The sequence below is a fragment of the Sinohyriopsis cumingii genome, chromosome 17 (genome assembly GCF_028554795.1).
Source record: "Sinohyriopsis cumingii isolate HCF-2022 chromosome 17, ASM2855479v2, whole genome shotgun sequence".
Classification (NCBI taxonomy): Eukaryota; Metazoa; Mollusca; class Bivalvia; order Unionida; family Unionidae; genus Sinohyriopsis; species Sinohyriopsis cumingii.
The window spans coordinates 7,210,299-7,235,227 of NC_142977.1; the positions used below are offsets into that span (position 1 = coordinate 7,210,299).

A 24,929-nucleotide genomic window follows, 5' to 3' on the forward strand; every position below is an offset into this window, starting at 1 on the left:
GCACCATCAAGTACTGTACTGTTGTTACTGTCCTTGTCTTATGTACCATCAAGTGCTGTACTGTTGTTACTGTCCCTGTCTTATGTACCATCAAGTGCTGTACTGTTGTTACTGTCCTTGTCTTATGCACCATCAAGTGCTGTACTGTTGTTACTGTCCCTGTCTTATGTACCATTAAGTGCTGTACTGTTGTTACTGTCCTTGTCTTATGCACCATCAAGTGCTGTACTGTTGTTACTGTCCCTGTCTTATGTACCATCAAGTGCTGTACTGTTGTTACTGTCCCTGTCTTATGTACCATCAAGTGCTGTACTGTTGTTACTGTCCTTGTCTTATGCACCATCAAGTACTGTACTGTTGTTACTGTCCTTGTCTTATGTACCATCAAGTACTGTACTATTACTGTCCCTATCTTATGTACCATCAAGTGCTGTACTGTTGTTACTGTCCCTGTCTTATGTACCATCAAGTGCTGTACTGTTGTTACTGTCCTTGTCTTATGCACCATCAAGTGCTGTACTGTTGTTACTGTCCCTGTCTTATGTACCATTAAGTGCTGTACTGTTGTTACTGTCCTTGTCTTATGCACCATCAAGTGCTGTACTGTTGTTACTGTCCCTGTCTTATGTACCATCAAGTGCTGTACTGTTGTTACTGTCCCTGTCTTATGTACCATCAAGTGCTGTACTGTTGTTACTGTCCTTGTCTTATGCACCATCAAGTACTGTACTGTTGTTACTGTCCTTGTCTTATGTACCATCAAGTACTGTACTATTACTGTCCCTATCTTATGTACCATCAAGTGCTGTACTGTTGTTACTGTCCCTGTCTTATGTACCATCAAGTACTGTACTGTTGTTACTGTCCCTGTCTTATGCACCATCAAGTACTGTACTGTTACTGTCCCTGTCTTATGTACCATCAAGTACTGTACTGTTAGCCCCTTTCCGTTTAAGCAAGACATTATCTACTGTTTTGAGTCCATTCTCTTAAACTAGATATCAGAACAGAGTGAAAGACAACAAGCTGTGTAAAATTTAACAAACAGTTTATTTCGCTAGAATTCAAAGTGAAAATGAGAAAAAATGACTTACAGTGTTAAGAATTAAATCTCAAAATAATCCAAAAAGTACAGACACAAGTAATAGTAATTTAAAGTCCTGAATAAAATTCAGCAAAAGTCCAGAATAAATCCAAAAATATGTCTTATAGCTCGAAGTGTGTTGATGTGCCAACAATCTATCATTGAATTACATAAATATAATTCCAGGTTTGAATACACTATAAATGTCAATATCCAATGATTTTATCAGAGCACTTTTATTTTCAGAGAAAACAGTCACTTGAATTCAATAAATTGAAGAAATAGATTCCAGCCCAAAATTACTGGTTACAACATAAAATATACAACTTGAAATTGATCGCTGTTAAAGCACGAATGAAATAATCCTCTCAGCAACACTATATATAATTATATATAATTCTCTACTTGACCTAAGGTCTCAATTAACTGATTCTATAATAATAATAAAAACATTTCCTAATGGAAAATAACCTTCTAAAATGATCCTGATGTTTACAAAACAATATCCTGGATTATGTATAATTCAAAATTCCACAACATAGACCTAAATAAACATATTACTTCTTCCATTAATAATAATACTTATTTTACACCCATACATATAGATAATAAATTAGCGATGTATAAGTTGCTTGCAATTAATAAAATTAAAAAGGTCAATTTGGGTCAAGCAGAAATCAACTCAATTTTGGACAAGGTCAAGTCCAACATACATTGTTACATTACAATAGCATGCAAAAATAACAATTAAATTAAATATACGTAACACTGCGTCATGGCATGATTTTAGTCCTAAACTGGTGGTTTGCTTCTAATACAAATTAGAATTTTCATTTTAACCTTAATTTGAAGTAACCTAGCTTCTTTCCGTTTTGCAACCTTCAGATCAACATGTGTTGTTTTAGTTACACTTTTAATCAGTGCCTTTTAAAACTGCTTTGCTTGCTTATATTTTAAGTTATGCGATGTGTGTTTTCTCCGAGTGTTTATATTTATTATGCTGTGTTTGTGTCTTGCAAATTCATGTTTGGTTTAATGTCTTTATTGTTTTTTAATTGTCACGTCAGCGATTATGTGGATTAATATTTATTACGTCATGTCGACTATAAATAAATCATAAAACTGTTTATGTTCTCAATGCCGTTTAATTTAACTATGCTATCAAATGAAAAATAAATACATTTGATAAAATACAAGCAAAAGTATTACTTTTACTAATGGGATCGCGAGGCTCTCATTTGGATTCAATCCGACATTCAACGGCTTATGCATAAAAAAGCTATATTTACTGTAGTTAATGAAATATTATAATCAAACCAATATATAAAATATAATAATCAAAACAATATATAAAATTCGGATAGAATAAATACAAGACAAGATCTCTGGGATATCAAGCATCTTCCACGTGCTAAGCGGCCATCTATCCACTTAACAATGAATAGCTTAAAATAATAAATATATTTGTGCATGAAGACTTAAGGCTTAAAATTCAAAACCTATATTGTAAACAGATGATGATGATGAAACAAATTTCAGTTTACTATGTACATCGTATCTGTGAGGCAAACTAGTTGGAAAAAAATATATGTGATCATAATAAGTCAACAGATAACTACAAGTCTGCCCAAACGATTGCGATCTGAACTACACGTATCGAAAATTCATCCCTTTGTTTTCTTGTCAATCTATGAATCTATTTGCAATTTAAAGACATGTAAAAAAAACATGAATCCAGATGAGCAGGTGAAAATCATAGCCATGGATGAGAAATATTTCACTTATCAAGGATTCTAAAGTTGATAGATTCATGAAGGATGGCAATTGCAAAATATTAATAACAGTTCAAAGGTCAATTATGTTCATGCAAAGATTTCGGCGGTCATTTGGCGGTCATTAGAGCAGCTGGCTAAACATTTAAATGATGAAACAATGTCACATTTTAGCGAGAAGAAACAATATTCATGACAAAGATAGTTTCGAAGGATATAAAGACCACCATTTATATAATTTTTTTATTCAAGTCTGAGTCAATCAGACATACCTGGTTAATATTACCAGTGTGTACATGATGTAATATTGCACTCCAGTCTGACAACACAAGGCAACATTGGTGACTACTTGGTACTTCACTCTGACAACACTAGGCAATATTGGTGACTACTGGGTACTTCAGTCTGACAGCACTATGCAACATTGGTGACTACTGGGCACTTCAGTCTGACAACACTAGGCAACATTGATGACTACCAGGTCACGAAAGAAACACTAATGCTACGTGACCTTTTCTAAGAATTTATGAATGATTGAAAACTTACAAACTAGATCCCATGTACTATTTATGTGCATCAAAGATTCTCAGTGTTAAGTTATTTAAAGTGTAGTGATCAAAGATTTTCAGTGTTAAGTTGTTTAAAGTGTAGTGATCAAAGATTTTCAGTGTTAAGTTGTTTAAAGTGTAGTGATCAAAGATTTTCAGTGTTAAGTTGCTTGAATTGTAGTGTATCAAAGATTTTCAATGTTGTTTGAACTGTACTTACTCAAGAAAAACTAATCGTGTCTCATATGTAGCATTATAATCTGTGTGGGAATTCAGTAAATTAAACATAAATTGTCTACCGATTTAAACTAGATGAATCATGTATAAATATAAAAGTATACTTGAACATTTCTTGTACATGCAATTGCTTCAAAAATCATTAATGGTTATATAAAAAAAGATGGAAATGGAATACATTTGTTTGGTTCTGACCTGTATGTTAATTTAAAATAGTTTTGATAATTTGTGACAGCTTGCACTGCCATAAATATCTGCCTATTAATTGCCTCAAAAAATTGTCTTAATTAAAGTCGGGTCCATAATGTGAGTACAACACGATGTCTCAGAGTTGTATAGTTTTTACATTCTAACGAAGTGTTCAGCTGTTTCTGCTCGTATGCAGGAGCAGTGTTTATTATTAGAAACATAATTTATGACTTAAGCTACAGCTTTTGATTCTTAATCGCGTTTGCTGAACTTGATCCACCCCATCACCAACAAAATAATACGAACTAACTTTATATTCGTCTCGATTCAGGCAAGTTTTAACATTTGAATAGGTAGATTTATTTATTTTAATCGGCTACATGTTCCACATTTGAACTGAGGAGGGCAGAAATGATTTTTGATAAAGTGTCGTTCGGCACAAAGGAGTTCGAATAGTATTGGATTATCGAGTGTTGTAGGTATCATTGTTGACAACAAGAGGTTGAATGATACCTTGTAAGTAATTTAGAACAAAACCATGGTACATTTTGAACAACTGAATTAATTTATGCTTATTGCTGTTGATGATTAAGGATATCCAACCGGTTTCCTCATATAATAAAGCCCGAGCCACACTCTTGGCGGCACCTGTTACTATTCCTATAGCCTCCAAATTTATATTTTGCAGTGATTCTTTGTCTTGCATAGCAAAATTATCCCAGATAAATCAGCTAAGTTAACATGGGAAGTATAAAAGAACATATGAAATATGCATACATTCTTTCCCAAGACAAGTGATCCAATCTATATTTAATTGTTTTTTTTAAATATGTGCTTTATGCCATGCCTTTTCGGACAATAGCTTGACATGAGCTTGCCATGCGGCATCACATGACAATATACTACCTTAGTGCTTATGTTGGAATACTCCTAAAATGCCTTTTCGGACAATAGCTTGACATGAGCTTGCCATGCGGCATCACATGACAATATACTACCTTAGTGCTTATGTTGGAATACTCCTAAAATGCCTTTACTGGACAAATGCTGTTGAATATGGTAATTTGAGTGTTACTTTCCTGTTATGAGCAGTGACTCTGTTTTGTCTGGTTTAAGGGTCACTAGCCCAGTCCTGTATTTTTTAATGACCAAATGTAGGATTTGACCAGCTTCAGTTTGGATTTTCAACGATAGTATATAGTTTAGTATCATCTGCGAATAGTCTTAGTTACGATTGTGTATCATTTACGATATCATTTATGTACATTCAAATGAGTAATGGTCCAAGAATCAATCCTTGAGTTACTCCTGTAATTCAGATTGAAAATCAGAAAACCGGGAATTCAGGACACGACAGTGGACTGCCTCGAATGCTGAGCTTCTCAAGTTTAAAATGACATTTGGTATGGCAAACATGATCAAACGCTTTGCTAATGTCAAAGAGAACAGCTTAGAGTTGAATCTTTATACAGACTATGATAAGTTCCTGATGATTTTGGGGTCATATTGGTTCATTTTTGGGTGGAATTAGCATAATCATGCAGAGATACACCAAAATAAATCACGAATACCTCTTTGTCAAAATGGTAATATGGAAAATCCAGAACAAACTGATACAAAATGATAAAACATGCAAGTTCAATGTTACAAAGTCTATTCAAAGTCATTCATTATTTGCTTTAACACCAATTATTTAGGAGGCCCAAAGGCAATTCATGTTGGTAGAAACTTTAGATGGGCAAATGATGAAGAAACTGAATGGTTTAATGAAAACTTGCCAAACACCCCTTATAATTGTCATATCAGTTGCATACAACAATCGAATTTGGAGATAACACGTCTACAATTTAATTTGGGGATAACAACACATCTGCAAGATCATTTTGGACTATCCACTTGCTCCAGAGACACTAATTCTTGAAGAAAGTTATTTTTCTCCAAAGAAATTATTAAGCACTAAGAATGCATAAACTCAACTGTACCTAAATTAAAATGCACAAATTAAAAATAAAAACTCAACTGTACCTAAATTAAAATGCACATTAAAAATAAAAACTCAACTGTACCTAAATTAAAATGCACATTAAAAATAAAAACTCAACTGTACCTAAATTAATATGCACATTAAAAAAATTATTTTAAAAAAAAAGAACTATACGGAGCTCTACAAAAAAATGAAAGCTTATTGTGCGCGTAGGTTTGAAACTCAAAGATATACGGAGTAGTCTTCTTTGAACAACAACTATGGTTCAAGGAATGCATCAACTACAAGATATACGGAGTAGTCTTCTTTGAACAACAACTATGGTTCAAGGAATGCATCAACTACAAGATATACGGAGTAGTCTTCTTTGAACAGCAACTATGGTTCAAGGAATGCATCAACTACAAGATATACGGAGTAGACTTCTTTGAACAACAACTATGGTTCAAGGAATGCATCAACTACAAGATATACGGAGTAGACTTCTTTGAACAGCAACTATGGTTCAAGGAATGCATCAACTACAAGATATACGGAGTAGTCTTCTTTGAACAACAACTATGGTTCAAGGAAAGCATCAACTACAAGATATACAGAGTAGTCTTCTTTGAACAGCAACAATGGTTTGCATCAAGTTACGTACGATTTCTAAGAACAAAAGCAACAAATGACTTTGATAAATATTTTGTTCAAACTGATTAACAATTAAATGTTCCGCAAGCAAAAGAAAAACCTCAAGCAACAAAACTAATAATATGTGCAGATGAAAAAGAATTAAGAATGCTAAAAAGACATCTCTTTGGCCAGGAGAACACCAATTTATGAAGATCTGGAGTCGGTCAATCAGGACAACAAACAAACAAAGTATGGAGGAATAACAGTGTTAGAGCTATCCTAATGGTCTATTTGCGAATTTTAAAGCAACAGGTTGAAAAACAAATGCAGCGATAGAAAGAGGTAACTCGTGACTGACACATAATCCGTGTGCAATTTTGTTGAGACTGAAAAGTTTTGCCTGACTCTGAGATTCAAAAAAATTACTAAGCATTACTGCCATTATCCTAATCTAAGTGACTATATTGCTGTTAACAGGCATCCTAATCATCGTAGACTGCAGGCATCCCAATCAAAATGGCTTATCGTAGATTGCAGGCACCCTGATCTAAATGGCTATATCGTAGATTGCAGGCATCCTGATCTAAATGGCTATATCGTAGATTGCAGGCACCCTGATCTAAATGGCTATATCGTAGATTGCAGGCACCCTGATCTAAATGGCTATATCGTAGATTGCAGGCACCCTGATCTAAATGGCTATATCGTAGATTGCAGGCACCCTGATCTAAATGGCTATATCGTAGATTGCAGGCATCCCAATCAAAATGGCTTACCGTAGATTGCAGACACCTGATCTAAATGGCTATATTGTAGATTGCAGGCATCCTGATCTAAATGGCTATATCGTAGATTGCAGGCATCCTGATTTAAATGGCTATATCGTAGATTGCAGGCATCCTGATCTAAATGGCTATATCGTAGATTGCAGGCACCCTGATCTAAATGGCTATATCGTAGATTGCAGGCACCCTGATCTAAATGGATATATCGTAGATTGCAGGCACACTGATCTAAATGGCTATATCGTAGATTGCAGGCACCCTGATCTAAATGGCTATATCGAAGATTGCAGGCACACTGATCTAAATGGCTATATCGTAGATTGCAGGCATCCTGATCTAAATGGCTATATCGTAGATTGCAGGCACCCTGATCTAAATGGCTATATCGTAGATTGCAGGCATCCTGATCTAAATGGCTATATCGTAGATTGCAGGCACCCTGATCTAAATGGCTATATCGTAGATTGCAGGCACCCTGATCTAAATGGCTATATCGTAGATTGCAGGCACCCTGATCTAAATGGCTATATCGTAGATTGCAGGCACCCTGATCTAAATGGCTATATCGTAGATTGCAGGCATCCCAATCAAAATGGCTTACCGTAGATTGCAGACACCTGATCTAAATGGCTATATTGTAGATTGCAGGCATCCTGATCTAAATGGCTATATCGTAGATTGCAGGTATCCTGATCTAAATGGCTATATCGTAGATTGCAGGCATCCTGATTTAAATGGCTATATCGTAGATTGCAGGCACCCTGATCTAAATGGCTATATCGTAGATTGCAGGCATCCTGATTTAAATGGCTATATCGTAGATTGCAGGCATCCTGATCTAAATGGCTATATCGTAGATTGCAGGCACCCTGATCTAAATGGCTATATCGTAGATTGCAGGCACCCTGATCTAAATGGATATATCGTAGATTGCAGGCACACTGATCTAAATGGCTATATCGTAGATTGCAGGCACCCTGATCTAAATGGCTATATCGAAGATTGCAGGCACACTGATCTAAATGGCTATATCGTAGATTGCAGGCACCCTGATCCAAATGGCTATATCGTAGACTGCAGACACCCTGATCTAAATGGCTATATCGTAGATTGCAGGCATCCTGATCTAAATGGCTATAACGTAGATTGCAGGCACACTGACCTAAATGGCTATATCGTAGATTGCAGGCATCTTAATATAAATGGCTATATCGTAGATTACAGGCACCCTGATCTAAATGGCTATATCGTAGATTGCAGGCACCCTGATCTAAATGGCTATATCGTAGATTGCAGGCACCCTGATCTAAATGGATATATCGTAGATTGCAGGCATCCTGATCTAAATGGCTATATCGTAGATTGCAGGCACACTGACCTAAATGGCTATATCGTAGATTGCAGGCATCTTAATATAAATGGCTATATCGTAGATTGCAGGCACCCTGATCTAAATGGCTATATCGTAGATTGCAGGCACACTGATCTAAATGGCTATATCGTAGATTGCAGGCATCCTGATCTAAATGGCTATATCGTAGATTGCAGGCACCCTGATCTAAATGGCTATATCGTAGATTGCAGGCATCCTGATCTAAATGGCTATATCGTAGATTGCAGGCACCCTGATCCAAATGGCTATATCGTAGATTGCAGGCACCCTGATCTAAATGGCTATATCGTAGATTGCAGGTATCCTGATCTAAATGGCTATATCGTAGATTGCAGGCACACTGACCTAAATGGCTATATCGTAGATTGCAGGCATCTTAATATAAATGGCTATATCGTAGATTGCAGGCATCCTGATCTAAATGGCTATATCGTAGATTGCAGGCACACTGATCTAAATGGCTATATCGTAGATTGCAGGCATCCTGATCTAAATGGCTATATCGTAGATTGCAGGCACCCTGATCTAAATGGCTATATCGTAGATTGCAGGCATCCTGATCTAAATGGCTATATCGTAGATTGCAGGCACACTGACCTAAATGGCTATATCGTAGATTGCAGGCATCTTAATATAAATGGCTATATCGTAGATTGCAGGCACCCTGATCTAAATGGCTATATCGTAGATTGCAGGCACCCTGATTTAAATGGCTATATCGTAGATTGCAGGCATCCTGATCTAAATGGCTATATCGTAGATTGCAGGCATCCTAATCTAAATGGCTATATCGTAGATTGCAAGCATCCACATTAAAGTGGCTGTATTGGTGATATCTGGCATCCAAATCAAAGTGGCTATTTGTTGATAACTTATCTTAATCAAAGTGGCTATATTGTTGATTGGATGCATCCTGAACAAAATAGCTATATGGTTGATTCGAATCGTCCTAATCAAAGTGCTATATTGTTGATAGATGGCATTATAAACAAATGGGCTATGTTGATAGCTGGCATCATAAACGAATGGCCTATATTGTTGATAACTGGCTTCCTAAACAAAGGAGTTATATTGTTGATAGATGGCGTTCTAAACAAATGGGCTATGTTGTCGATAACTGGCATCCTAAACGAATGGGCTATATTGTTGATAGCTGGCATCCTAAATGAATGGGCTATAATGTTGATAGCTGGCATCCTAAACGAATGGGATATGTTGATAACTGGCATCCTAAACGAATGAGCTATATTGTTGATAGTAAAAGAGGAAGTTTGTGTTCGTAGATGAAGAAATAAAATACGTAACCTGTTGAACAAACTTTTACAAATAACCACCTAAAAAAGGAGGGATCTTAGCCTTTGAATTCTGGGCAATATGTAGCATTTGTAACGTGCATTTGCAACAAAAAAAAAAAAAAAACTTAATTAGGGACGTGTCACAAACATGTATGGTTGCAATAGTACATCATTTTAGTAACGTCATATATGCAAGCAGCCTCAATTTGAGAAGCACCATTCCATAAATATTCAACAACATGCCTGCCCCTCTCCTGTCCGCTAATATTTGGCTATTGTTATGTAATCCCTTGAAGGGGTCTCATTATGCAAGTTCTTTAACCTGAGAATTCAGATAAAATTGCCTAATGCTGTGATACAGCCTTCAAATTTATCAAATGATTTGTTTGGTTTCCCATTGAGTTCCAATTCAGTTTATATTCTATGAGAAAATGCTTTGTGATATGGAACTGTCACTTTGTAACTGGGACCACTCCGATGGCCTAATGGTTAGAGCATCCGCCCCGGAAGAGGGAGGTCGTGGGTTCGAACCCTAGCCGAGTCATACCAAAGACGTACAAAAATGGTACTAACAGCTGCCTCGCTAGGCGCTCGGCATTAAGAGGTTAGTGTTAGGACTGGTCGGCCTGGTGTCAGGATAATGATTGGGTGGGACATCATGCTACATGTCTGCGGCATGCTGCCCCAGTCGCAGGCATCACTATACACTGCCACACTGCAGACGTCGTAGCCATATGACTGAAAAATTGTTAAAGCTACGTTAAAAAACCTAATCACACATACACATATACTTTGTACCTTTTAAGATGGTGAATTTATCACCAAAACATAGTTTAATGCGTGACATACAGCAAGTTGCCAATAAATGATAGACTCTTTAGATGGTTAAATTGAAGAAAACAGTTCATGCTTTCTGTGAAGATCTGTTCATCACATACCATCATAACCGTAAAAATGAAACAACTACGCTCGTTGCAACATCATTATCTCCCTACTCCATTCCACCTTATTTCTTTCTGTTTGCCATTTCTCTTTACATGTTAGGAAGCAATTATTTTAGTAAATTATGTTTCTCCGATAATACCTACCTGATCACATTATATTAGGATAACTATCGTTCTACCTCCTTAGTCCTATTCCAGCCCCACCCCCTCCCCCGGAAAAACTAAAACAAATTTATTATAAAAAAACACGTCCGTCTATATATAATAGACAAAGAAAAGCAACTCTTACTGGTCAACTAGGTTTTTTTTTTTTTTTATTTGTTTAATATTTTTTAAAAATATTTTGCTGAAGGGATGAGACGGATTTTCGGTAACTTTATCAGATAAGTATTATCAGAGAAAATTGCAAAATTGTCTTTCTCCGTCAAATACATTACCTGATCACACTACATTAGAATAGGCAGGAGGAGGAAGAAATGCCGAGTTCCTTCATGCGAATATGACGACGAAAGTGGAGGGGTTCAGATAATGAAATCTAGATATCCTATGAAATGGTGTGGATTACCCATCATTTTGCGAGAATGACATGTCCAAATCTGATGAAAAGGGTGTAGCCTGGCGCCTCAGGTGAGTCGCCAGATGGCATGGGTGATCAATGATGCTTGACGGAAGGCCTGGGGAAGAATAAATGGTGTTTCTCTTCCCTCCCTGCCTGACGTGGCATTGCTGTGAACCACCACTGCAAATTCTCTGGTGGGATTTGCCTTTTCTCATGTACTTTCACTATATGTCATACTGAGAAAGTTAAAGGGCCTCTTCCTTTCTCACCTCAATTCAACACCCTAATGAAAGCGGAGAACTTAAAGGAAGGGAGAACGTAGGAAAACAGCATTGCATTGATTGTTAGCGGTCTTTTCGGTAAAGACAAACAAAATCGTCAGATGCACAAAGTCAAGTAGAGATGACGTTGACACATAATTCCTCAGTAACTCTAACGTGGCATTAAAAACTTGTATGTGTACTCTATCAACATCTAGACAAGGTACATGTTGAGAAAATATCTCTGTACTTGACTTGCTCTGAGTGGGGTGAGAACATTGCATGCAACTGACTCAACGTAATGAAGCTCTTGTGTTACCAGGATCATGAATATTCCAATAGATGACTGGTAATTCTTGCCATCTTTAACCATTGTTACAAGATTCAGAATGATGTAGTGACGTCATCAGCGTCTACAGCTACCAAGGCAATGACCTAGTAGGTCGAATGGAATGAAGATGGTTGATGGTATTCTGATGGAGACAAAATCCTATAGATTTCCTCTGTTGCTGCCATGAACCAAATTCCATATGTTCCATTTATGGACCAGCATGTTCCAGAATTCCATCTCATCACCTTCATCAACAGGAAATGATGAAGTAGTGATCAAATTATGAAATGCTGGTCTGGCGTAGCTGGTTTGGCTTGGTTGAACAGCTTCACAAGTAATGTTGGTTTGCTATGAATTTCGTAAAATGCTTGGTCCAATCAATTGGTTAGCTGGCCTGCCAGTCAGAGATGACTGACTCCTGACCACTGTAAATAAACATAACTCATTGGTATGGCGGAACTGTTTGGCACGCAGTCATAATTGATTTCCAAAGACATATATGCCTTTCAGCCACATACCCACATTGGCTGAATCCGTGACTCGAACCCACGCAGACAGGGGTGAGATGGCAGTGATCCGTAACGGACAGCGCTTTAGAACAATCGGCCACTCGGGGCCCCTGCGGTCTGGTATTGTAGGAATGGTTTTCCAAAGTTGGTATATGCCTATACAGTCTGTCTACTCTGGACTGATTGCCAGTTGGAGAGACTTCTAACCACTGTAATCATACGCAGCTCATTTGTATGGCTGGTCTGGCATGCCCAAGACTACTTTGAGGTCCAGCCGGTTGATGTGGTATGGTCCATCCTTTCTGTATTGGTTAAGCTGCAAATCTTAATGTCTGGCTTATTTCCTTATTTTTTTTGTGCAAGAACAGGATAAAGACACCAAGCTCTCATGCCTCATGGGCTTATTTGTTGTGTCATCACTGCTTCTCTGCAGGACCATAGGTTTATCCCCAGTAGGATTACAATAGATAAATGTAATTTCTACTCATTGACAAATCAACAATAAAGCCTTTGGAGTCACGTTGATCGTATGTGAATCCATAGCTTGATTGGAATCTCCTGTGCTTTCTAATGTATTCACAGATACCGAACGTTCTAGGGTTGTTTTTGTGTCTGCACGTGGGGTGGAGTGGGCATCATGACATCACCCATGAGACTCCTCAAAAGATTCTACTGTTGTCATGGATACAGGTGCTGTTTTGCATCTGTATGACGGTTGCGGTGGGCATTTCCACATCCCACACGAGACTTAAATGCGCTAGTTTTTGTACAAAACAGTGGACCAAGTATTTTTGTACCAAAATGCTCACAAATTACATGTTATGCCATGAGCAATTGTATGCATGGAGAAGTCTTGTGTCCATCCTCCATGACCTTATTTACACTTCTTGCTCTTGATTGGCATATCTGTAATGAAGAAAAAACATGTGCGTATATATAGATATATGTGTATATGTATGTGTGTGTGTATGTGTATGTGTGTGTGTACACTTTTTTCTTCCTTATATATAATGCAAATTACATTATCAAAATGGCTTAGAAGTTTAATAGTTGATGAGTACAGCCCCCGAAAATTTCTCTGATGAAACTTAAGGCTATGATTCAAAATCACGTGACATTAGTAAACTGTAAAATAATTACAAAAATATTAACAAGTTCACCGGATTGTGCAAAAACATTGTACGCCAATTATAAAACAACATTTTAACTTACAGTAACACTGAAGAAAAAAATGTGGATGACTACATTTGGCACAAATTTGATAGAATTTAAACGGATAGTCTTGAGGACATCTTAATCTATGGTATCCAAAGGAAAAACTGGTTAAAACCAGATATATTGCTGGCCACCTTGCAGGTAGAAAGGGTGTTAACCCATAAGAGTTGCTTCCCTTTCCTCTATATAATATGATGACCAAAATACATTTTTTACTTTCTGGGAAGGCTGCATTTGGGGGATACCAAAGAAAATTACCCTAATGCACTGTGATGATGTTGTTGTTGTGGGGTTTAACGCCATTTTTCAGCACACGATAGGCTATGTATGGCGGCCAGTATTAATGGTGGAGGAAGAACCCAGGAAAACCCCGGGAAGAACCATCGACCCACGAGAAGCTACTGGCAAGCTTTCTCACATACCCACATTGGTCGAATCCTAGACTCGAACCCACGCAGACAGAGGTGAGATGTCAGTGATCCGTGACGGAGACCGCTTTAGACCACTCGGCCACTCGAGGCCCCCACTGTGATGAAATAATGCATTCGAAGGAAAAATGTGTTAATGATATGTGCTTTAAGGTGGGAAGTACGGATTCAACCCTTTTCTTTATTACATATATGCCTTCAAAGCCATCTTTTGATTCAGTACATTCAACGGTGGGAACATACACACACAAAAGAATGAGTAATATTTTACAAATTTATAAAAGATTTCTGGCAAGTACAATGGTCAGATTTCCAGAAGTGACAATTATTCCCAACCCTGGTCAAATTCAATATAGTAGCTTTTGAAGTTATTGAACAATTTTCAATTATTTGTAATGGTGGTAAAGCTGCATCATTGGCATAAACTTGCAAGCCCATAAAATCCAGAATGCTTTCACACAAATTTGCCCCTATTCCTCTGAGCAGTTTCTTAGAAGAACTAATTGAAAGTTGATTTTTAATTTATTTTACAAATCTTAAAGGTCATTATTTCAGGATGCAGACAACTTTGGTATAATTCTTTCAAGGTTTTTGTCAATTCCATGTTTTTATTTTATTTTTAGTATTAGAGACCCTATTTATTTGCAAATCATCATCACTGGTACAACACTGAAAGGCTTTCATGTCAGGCCTATTTGATGGCAAAACATCATCACTGGTACAACACCGAAAGACCTTCATGTCAGGCCTGTATGATAATAGATCATCACTGGTACAACACCAAAAGGCCTTTGTCCGGCCTGTTTGATGGCAGATCATCATCACTGGTACAACATTGAAAGACCTTCATGTCAGGTCTAGTTGATAATAGATCATCATCACTGGTACAACATTGAAAGACCTTCATGTCAGGCCTATTTGATGGCAGATCATCACTGGTACAACACCGAAAGGCCTTCATGTAAGGCATCTTTGATGGCAGATCATCATCACTGGTACAACACTGAAAGGCCTTCATGTCGGGCATGTTTGATTGCAAATCATCATCACTGGTACAACACTGAAAGGCCTTCATGTCAGGCCTATTTGATGGCAGATCATCATCATCACTGGTACAACACTGAAAGGCCTTCATGTCAGGATGCTGTCATGTTTGCTGAACATTTTTGACAGGTCATTTAAAGGCATGCTATTTTTAGTTATGCAGCCCATATTTGATGGTAGATTGGCATAATTTGTACACAATTTTAAGTCATCTATGCCTGGATGCTTTCTGTCAAATGTGGTCAAATTCTGTCAAGGGGTTTTGACAATTCTTAAAGATTTATTTTTAATAACATTGGTTGTATTTTATGCTGCTCAAGCATAATCAGTAGAAGCCTTTCTGTAGGGATGCTCTCTGCCAGGTGCAGGCCTCCAAACCGGTAAGTAGAAGCCTTTCTGTAGGGATGCTCTCTGCCACGTGCAGGCCTCCAAACTGGTAAGTAGAAGCCTTTCTGTAGGGATGCTCTCTGCCACGTGCAGGCCTCCAAACGTGAAAGAATTTTGAAAGTGGTGCTATCTTTTACTAACAGGCAAAAGCTGCTGGTCAAATTTTTTTATAAAGTAAACTTTTTAATTATTCATTGATATAAGTGACCCAGGACACTTAATACCCGTTTTCACTATCTGCTGCAGTCAGTGGATATTGTCGGTTGATGACGAATAAGACATTATTCTAAGATGATTGCAGTTAACTGAAAGCTGTCAGTTGGTTTTGAGAAGCAATTAAATGCGATTAGTAAGAAATAAAGAATGGCTGGGGGATATACTCTACTGTTGAACAGGTCAACAAAAAGATTCGGTGTCATTTGCAAGTGTTGTTAATTTATGTTTATTGCAAACTGTGAGTGCAAGATGCACTTGGGACTGCTTAGTGTATAAGGGGTTATTTACTTAGATAACACGTTTCGATGATTGAACTCAACTGAGTAACACAGGATACCGCTACAAGGATGCCAGTCATCGACTGTAAAGTGCAAGAGTCGCTTACATCAACAAAATATTAAAAATATACTTTATAAAACAAGTCTGTATCAAGCACAAAGAATATGGCTAATCTAGCTCTCAAGAACAAAGATTTATATCCAGCTGCATCTGAGGCAGCTACCAGGTTACTTGTTGCTCCCATTTCTACTGCAGACTGTGAGAGGGGGTTCTGTTGTCAGAATCTGATCAAAACAAAATTACGAAATTCTATAGGCATATCTGCCCTGAAAAATTTAATCAGAATTTCTACTGTTGGGCCCAGTGTTGAGAATTTTGATTTCAGAAAGGCATTTAAGAAATGGTCTTGAAAAAAAATGAGGCAGATATTGATAAAGTTTCAGTGACATTGTTCATAAAGACTAAGCAGTATTTTGTATTATCAGTTATAAAGAAACATTCTTACTCATTCTTGCTTTTCATATGCTATATCTTCAACTTCAGATGTGTATAATGGTATTTTTATATTAATAATTATTCTTGGGCTTTGAAATGTAATAAAAACATGTAAAAACTGTTTTATTGTCAAGTTTATAGAGATTAAAAATATGACCAACATAATATTACACATATATTTAAGTCCCTGCATCATGACATAAAATGGCCTCCTATGGCTTTAAAGTGGCTTCAGATTGTTAAATTTGGCAAATTTCATGGCACAACGAAAAATATTTCCAAGGAAGGCACTGCAAGTGGTTGAATGGAAGATGGTGAAAGTGCAACTATTAATAAATGCACAAGACAACCAGGACATAAACTCATTGGGAATCTATAGGTTTCTTTAATACATACAGTTTGATGAAGAACTTACTCTGGAACAAAATTATTCTACACAACCTAGTTTTCATTCAATGGTTTTTATCTATGACCTTCTGACCTTCTATGACCTATAACCCCAAAAGATTCTTCCACATCTCAAGAACATGCCCTCTGCAAACTTTAATCAAGGTACATTGTCCAATTCACAGAAAATTCCTTCTACCAGTCACAATGACCAAGACGCTTGACTATGTACACCCAAATCAATAAGCTGCTTCTTACCTAATGCACATGTCATCCACAAACTTTAGTAAAGGTACAAGGTCAAAAACTGCAATTATTTTTTCTTCATTTTTCAGCTAATGATCTTGAACTTTTGGCTCCCAAACATTATTGAATGACAATAAAAATTTTTGTCAGTGACAGTGACCTTGACTATTGACCTATAAATTGATAATCTTCTGTCTTATCACAAAATGCAAGTCATCCCTGAAGTATAGTCCATGTCAATGATGAACAACTAATGTTATTGTGTGCAAGCCATTTGTATTTTTGCAGTTACAGTGATCTTAAGCAATTTCTACTTTCTCATAGGCCCATTCCTTACCCCAAGAGGAAGCCATCCATAAAGTGTGGTCGAGGTCTACTTTCTCATAGGCCCTTTCCTTACCCCAAGAGGAAGCCATCCTTAAAGCTAATAACTTTAGGTGGTGGAGAACTAAAGTTTTTGTGCAGAAGCTAAATAGAGGACTGATGGATGGATAGACAGACAGACAGGCAGACAGACAGACAGAGAGAGGAACAGACAACAGCATCATATTAGGCTCTGCATTATGGTGGGTATTTAAATGTAAGCAGTCAATCTGATGAATAATGAATAGATTACTTGTCATTACAAATACAGAATGCAATTGATACTGAATAGTTGTCATCACAATACTGTATGCATCTGATACACAATGAATAGTTGTCATCACAATACTGTATGCATCTGATACATGATGAATAGTTGTCATCACAGTACAGTATGCATCTGATATACAATGAATAATTGTCATCACAATATAGTATGCATCTGATACACGATGAATAGTTGTCATCACAATACAGTATGCATCTGATACACGATGAATAGTTGTTATCACAATACTGTATGCATCTGAAACATGATGAATAGTTGTCATCACAATACAGTATGCATCTGACACAATGAATAATTGTCATCAAAACACAGTATGCATCTGGCACACAATGAATAATTGTCATCACAATACAGTATGCAGTTGATACACAATAAATAGTTGTCATCACAAAACAGTATGCATTTGACATACAATAGGTGTCATCACAATACAGTATGCATCTGATATATGATGAATAGTTGTCATCACAATACAGTATGCATTTGATGCACAATAAATAGTTGTCATCACAATACAGTATGCATCTGACATACAATAAATAGGTGTCATCACAATACAGTATGCATCTGACATACAATGAATAGTTGTCATCCCAATACAGTATGCATCTGATATACAATGAATAGTTGTCATCACAATACAGTATGCATTTGATGCACAATAAATAGCTGTCATCACAATACAGTATGCATCTGATATACAATAAATAGTTGTCATCCCAATACAGTATGCATCTGATATACAATGAATAGTTGTCATCACAATACAGTATGCATCTGATGCACAATAAATAGTTGTCATTACAATACAGTATGCATCTGATATACAATAAATAGTTGTCATCACAATACAGTATGCATCTGATATACAATGAATAGCTGTCATCACAATACAGTATGCTTCTGATACACAATAGTTCTCATCACAATACAGTATGCATCTGATATACAATGAATAGTTGTCATCACAATACAGTATGCATCTGACACAATGAATAATTGTCATCAAAACACAGTATGCATCTGACACACAATGAATAATTGTCATCACAATACAGTATGCAGCTGATACACAATAAATAGTTGTCATCACAATACAGTATGCATCTGATATACAATAAATAGTTGTCATCCCAATACAGTATGCATCTGATATACAATGAATAGTTGTCATCACAATACAGTATGCATCTGATGCACAATAAATAGTTGTCATTACAATACAGTATGCATCTGATATACAATAAATAGTTGTCATCACAATACAGTATGCATCTGATATACAATGAATAGCTGTCATCACATAACAGTATGCTTCTGATACACAATAGTTGTCATCACAATACAGTATGCATCTGATATACAATGAATAGTTGTCATCACAATACAGTATGCAGGAGAAGTATACAATAATTTAAGCAAAAAAGGAAACTGGCCAAATGTGTTAAATCAATAAAAGTTCAACATTACCCAAGTGCTTACAATATTAACTTACTTACCTCTTACATCCCTCAAAATCACACAAGATCAAATGAATGACATATCACATCTTCCTTTATTCAAAACATAATCTTGCAAGGCAAATTTCCCAATATAACAGAAATTACCAAGTCTATACTGTAGGTTCATGAATTCATGGAAAACCATCAAAATTCACACTTTTCCCCACTATCCAACATTTAACAGATTCACGTTAATACTTAATACAAAGATATTTGAAATAACAACATTTCAAAAGCACTGAAAGAATAATATAAGCTTTATTTTGCATTTCTAAAAATTCATGTTACAATTTTGTAACTATTTTGTACGCATGATGTACAAGTACAGCATAATGACAAAATGTGTATTTGTCTTCATTCATAATGTTGAGTAAGTAGATCATTAACATATACAATGAAATACTCATCAGTATCTATATGCATGACATGCATCTCAAGGCAGCAGTTATGGAGTAATCCCACGGTGACGACATTCCTACATCTGGATACAGCGCTAAATCTGATGAAAATTTTAACCACAACGCTAGCATAAAAATGTATCACAGATGTTTTCAAACTGAAGTACAGCATGACAAATTGCTCTCAGTCTCTTCCTTTCAACCACTATTCTAAATCATTCTGGCCAATGTTTCATGGCTTATACTCTTGTATGAGCAATTATACTGTAGTAAGTAAAAAATTATGCAACAGCAGAGCAACTCCATGCTATGGTATAAGCCTCCTGGCAATCCTGTCTGTTTGCATAAATTGGGAAGTAAGAGCACTCTTCCCATTCGTTTAAAGCAGTATACAGTACTATATTGCCTGTATTATGAAAACATCCCCCATCACAACTTCAGGGTCGAATTTGTGACGTGTATAGTTTATAGATGATTTTGGGATATGTATGGTAAAGAGATGAACTTGTGACATGTATGGTTTAGGAATGATGTTGGGACACCTGTTCTAGGGATAGGCAACCATAATGAAAATGTGACGAGAGAACTTGTTTAGCACAATCATGGCAAGGCTGTGTCAGTCCCAATGCATTACAGCTTATTGTTAAGACATAGGGATCAGCATTAACAGCGGCCCTCCTTAAACAGTTTCAGGAAAGCCACAATAAACGGTAAACTAATGCTGAACTGGAAGATGTTCAAGACTACTGTAGCAAAGTGGTTCTCACTTTGAAATCATTGTAAAGATCCTGTTACTGTAGCAATTCAGTGATCATAACAAGTCTTTGTTCAGAATTTTAAAAAAATAAAAAAATTAGCTTAACCATGTTGAAACCCTTCTCAGATTCCAGCAAACAGGACTGATTATACTGAATTTCATCACAGGATCTGGAAAATGATGGCTGGTTGATGTTGCATGAAAAGTCTGTTTCATATCATCATTGGGTTACATTTGAACTTTGAATTCCACCGCTCCCATCACTAAACAAATGACATGATATTGACAAGCCAGAATGGACTGTGCAGAGTGTTAGCACCAATCAGCAATGTAGTTAAAGTCCCTGAACAGATCCTGATCATCTGTGGTCAATGGCCGACGTTCTTTTGCAGGTGTCAACACTGGCTTCTCTTGCGTAAATTCATCATCAAAGTTACTTACATCCTCGGGATGGCGCTGAAGAGGAAGACAAATCATCATGGTTACAAGATGTGACACTAAAAAAGTTGGTTACAAGATGTGACACTAATAAAGTTGGTTACAAGGTGTGACACTAATAAAGTTGGTTACAAGGTGTGATACTAATAAAGTTGGTTACAAGATGTGACACTAATAAAGTTGGTTACAAGATGTGACACTAATAAAGTTGGTTACAAGGTGTGACACTAATAAAGTTGGTAACAAGGTGTGACACTAATAAAGTTGGTTACAAGGTGTGACACTAATAAAGTTGGTTACAAGGTGTGACACTAATAAAGTTGGTTACAAGATGTGACACTAATAAAGTTGGTTACAAGATGTGACACTAATAAAGTTGGTTACAAGGTGTGACACTAATAAAGTTGGTTACAAGGTGTGATACTAATAAAGTTGGTTACAAGATGTGACACTAATAAAGTTGGTTACAAGATGTGACACTAATAAAGTTGGTTACAAGGTGTGACACTAATAAAGTTGGTTACAAGGTGTGACACTAATAAAGTTGGTTACAAGGTGTGACACTAATAAAGTTGGTTACAAGGTGTGACACTAATAAAGTTGGTTACAAGATGTGACACTAATAAAGTTGGTTACAAGATGTGACACTAATAAAGTTGGTTACAAGGTGTGACACTAATAAAGCTGGTTACAACGTGTGATACTAATAAAGTTGGTTACAAGATGTGACACTAATAAAGTTGGTTACAAGATGTGACACTAATAAAGTTGGTTACAAGATGTGACACTAATAAAGTTGGTTACAAGGTGTGACACTAATAAAGTTGGTTACAAGGTGTGACACTAATAAAGAAGTTCGCCAGTCAAAGTTAAATAAGAGCTAAGGTTAATTATACAGCCTGCCATAAACATTAATCCAACTGCAGACCAGGTTTCCTGTTGGTCTCAAATTTACATTCTTATCATAGTTCATGACATGTATGGTCCATGTGAAGTACATTTATATCAAATCTGGCCTGCCATAACAAATGAGTTTCACAACCCTGCTCAACAGGGTTAGAACTCTGGCTTGTGGGTGAAGTCAGCTTGTGGGTGAAGTCAAACAAAGGTTATCATAATATACAAAATGCACACAGATAAACATACACAAAAACACTAGATATACACAATAATACACATGGGCAACTTATTAACATCAAGTTCCTGCTTATAAGTAAAGGTGTAATGAAAAACTCACTAGTCATCAAACATACATGTTTTCAACCATTATCTTGCAAAAAGTAAACCTTTGACTCGTATTGACATTTCTAAAGCTAATACTAAACGTGACAAGCAGCTATAATATATATTAATACATTGGCAGGAAACAAGATGCATGTATTCAAAAATAGCAGAATGCTGGGGTCGACACTAATTGCATTCTAAATTAAAGATGCAAAAAGTAATTCTGAAAAATGAAATAATTTGTAAACATCATTTGAAACATTCCTGAACTTTCATTGGGCAGAGAAAATAAACCCACCACCACTCAGATATACAAATTAATTAATCAAGAGGATAAATATTAAAATTATTCTTTTCATTTTTATTTCAGAAATGAAGAAGAAAAAAGATTGTGCACAAAACTGTCAGTAATATTATGAAACTATCTTTAAATCAAGACTGATGATATGATCTTTATTATGATCAACTTAAAGTTTCAGACTTACAAAAACCTGGCCACAGCCTGCATGTCAAACATGCCTCGGCTTCAATAATAAATGCTTTCATATAGCTAGAAAAGACTTGTCAACTAAATTGACAGAGGTTAACCTAGGCTTATGATGCTTTTGACAAGTCAGGCTCTATAAAAATCACGAAGAGAATAACAAAACTGATCTAAATAACAACCTTTTCCAAAAATTTAAAATTGAATCCACTATGATCTGGATCCATGTCAGAATCCTTTACTTGTTTGATGGTGTGAAATGAGTTATTTGCTACCAATTTTTCTATTTTCGATACAATGTTGCTTGAGTACATGTAAATACTTACCAAAGTGGGTTCGAAAGGAGGTTTCACTTTTCTCATCAACAATTCATCCCAGTTCAAGTGCTGAAGTAAAAGATTTTTGTTATTTTTATGTTGATGCTAATGAAGAGAAATGTATCAATATATGCCTTGCCATCCTCAAGCTTTAGTGTCAAGAACGGTGTAACTGAAATATCTTTCATTTGTCCAATACTATATTCCCATTACACTCCCACCCACCCAGATTACCTAGGTAATAAACATTTTCATCATTCTTCTCTTGGTTCTCTGTAAGCAAGTCCTAAGTCCAATGTAAAAAACATTCAATTACAGTGACATTTTCACTTTTTTCCCCATAAAAAATAACTTCCAAATATAAAAGATTTGTGCGTGTGTGTGTGTGTGCATGAGAGAAAAAAAAGCATTGAAATTTGCAAGTTGCTCTAGTTGTATCTTTCTCTGGAAAGAAAATATTCCAGCAGCTACCATTTCTAACTTCCTACTGTAATGACACATTTCATGATGATTGTTCCAACTGACCATAAAAACACCTGGTCAGGAACCCTTGCTATTGTAATGACACATTTCATGATGATTGTTCCAACTGACCATAAAAACACCTGGTCAGGAACGCTTGCTAGACTCCAGAATTATTCTTTATCACTTCTCCAAGTGGTTTCAACATGCTTAGTGATCAGCAATTTGGAATGGCATATCCATGTTTATGTGTATTAAGCAAGGAAGGAAAATGCTAAAAAAACTGTCATCAAGTTCAAGTACAGAAACATGACAAAAACTTAAATGGCTTAAAATTACACATTTACTGTGACTGTATTGGCTCATACTTCACTTACCCTGAAGAACGCCTGCTTTTTGACATCCTCTGCATCACGTTCACTTGAACCCAGTCTCCTGTCTGGGTTTCTTCTCAGCAGCTAAAACAGAATATAGCTGGTGTTAAATTAATAGCTCAATTTAAATTTACTATTATTAATGAAGGACCAATTTTTGTGATTTCTGATTTGGCTGCTACATTAGTCTAAAGTCACAAGCATTTATCTATGAAGACAATAAAATCTCCAACCCAATCCACAAATTTAAGCACAAATTTCTAACTTTTAGCAAAACCAAGAGGGTCAATATAGAAAATTTAAGCTAGTAGTTGGTAAATACTTTGAATAGTTAGATAAATCAATGAAAAAATCTTACAACTCAATCTGGACTTTCCAGCAACATTGGTGAAAAAATAGGAATAAAGTTGGGCTACATCATGGGTTGTTTTTAAGCAGGGTACAAGCTGTGCAAAACTCTTTAAAGCAAGACTTAACTTGTATCATTGTGTCTACATGGATACAAATTGTTTACTAACAAGATGTTGATCATTTTTCATGAGAAAAAAAATGCTCTTCGCACATGGTGCTTGTAAATTCAGCCAATTTCTGGAGCTAACAAAATCATTTCTGACACAACCTGCTATAGATCACTAATCCTAGAACAATTTAACACCCACCTCCATTTTTCTTTTTAAAAGTCTACCTTCTATTCTGGTACCATATATTCACTTATACATCAAATGTAAACTGCACAGATCCAGACCTGCCATCACAAAATGCATGGACAGCTCTGGGTCAACATAATTTGTTACAAGTAATCCATTGAAAAAACAACATAGACTCTGATCTGCTTGTACATTATCTGATGGCAGATCAGGATCTATGTTGTTTTGTAGCTGGACTCAACTTATTTGTGTGAGTATTTGTTGAGCAAAAACATTAACACTGGAGTGTTCATAATGACATTTATGAAAGGTGTGAAAGGGCATATGTACAGACATGCTCACAGATGCCAAAGTGATAGCTATGTCAAAATTCTACCATGGCAGGCTATGTCAAGATTCTACCATGGCAGGCAATGTCAAGATTCTACCATGGCAGGCTATGTCAAGATTCTACCATGGCAGACTATGTCAA

At 36.3% G+C, this 24,929-nt stretch overlaps 1 protein-coding gene across 3 annotated transcripts in view; it reads right to left on the bottom strand.

The window, feature by feature from the left end:
• Window positions 1–19,595: 19,595 nt before the first annotated feature.
• LOC149777695 (serine/threonine-protein kinase N2-like) overlaps window positions 19,596–24,929 on the bottom strand; it is a 130,690-nt gene continuing 125,356 nt past the window's right edge. For all 3 annotated transcript variants that reach the window (XM_089938745.1, XM_089938744.1, XM_089938746.1), the window contains exons 19-21: window positions 23,814–23,894; window positions 22,984–23,043; window positions 19,596–20,967 (exon numbers count right to left, since the gene is read on the bottom strand). In XM_089938745.1, coding sequence (XP_089794871.1) covers window positions 20,824–20,967; window positions 22,984–23,043; window positions 23,814–23,894 — 285 coding nt within the window. In that variant the 3' untranslated portion in view covers window positions 19,596–20,823. The remainder of the gene's footprint in view (window positions 20,968–22,983; window positions 23,044–23,813; window positions 23,895–24,929) is intronic.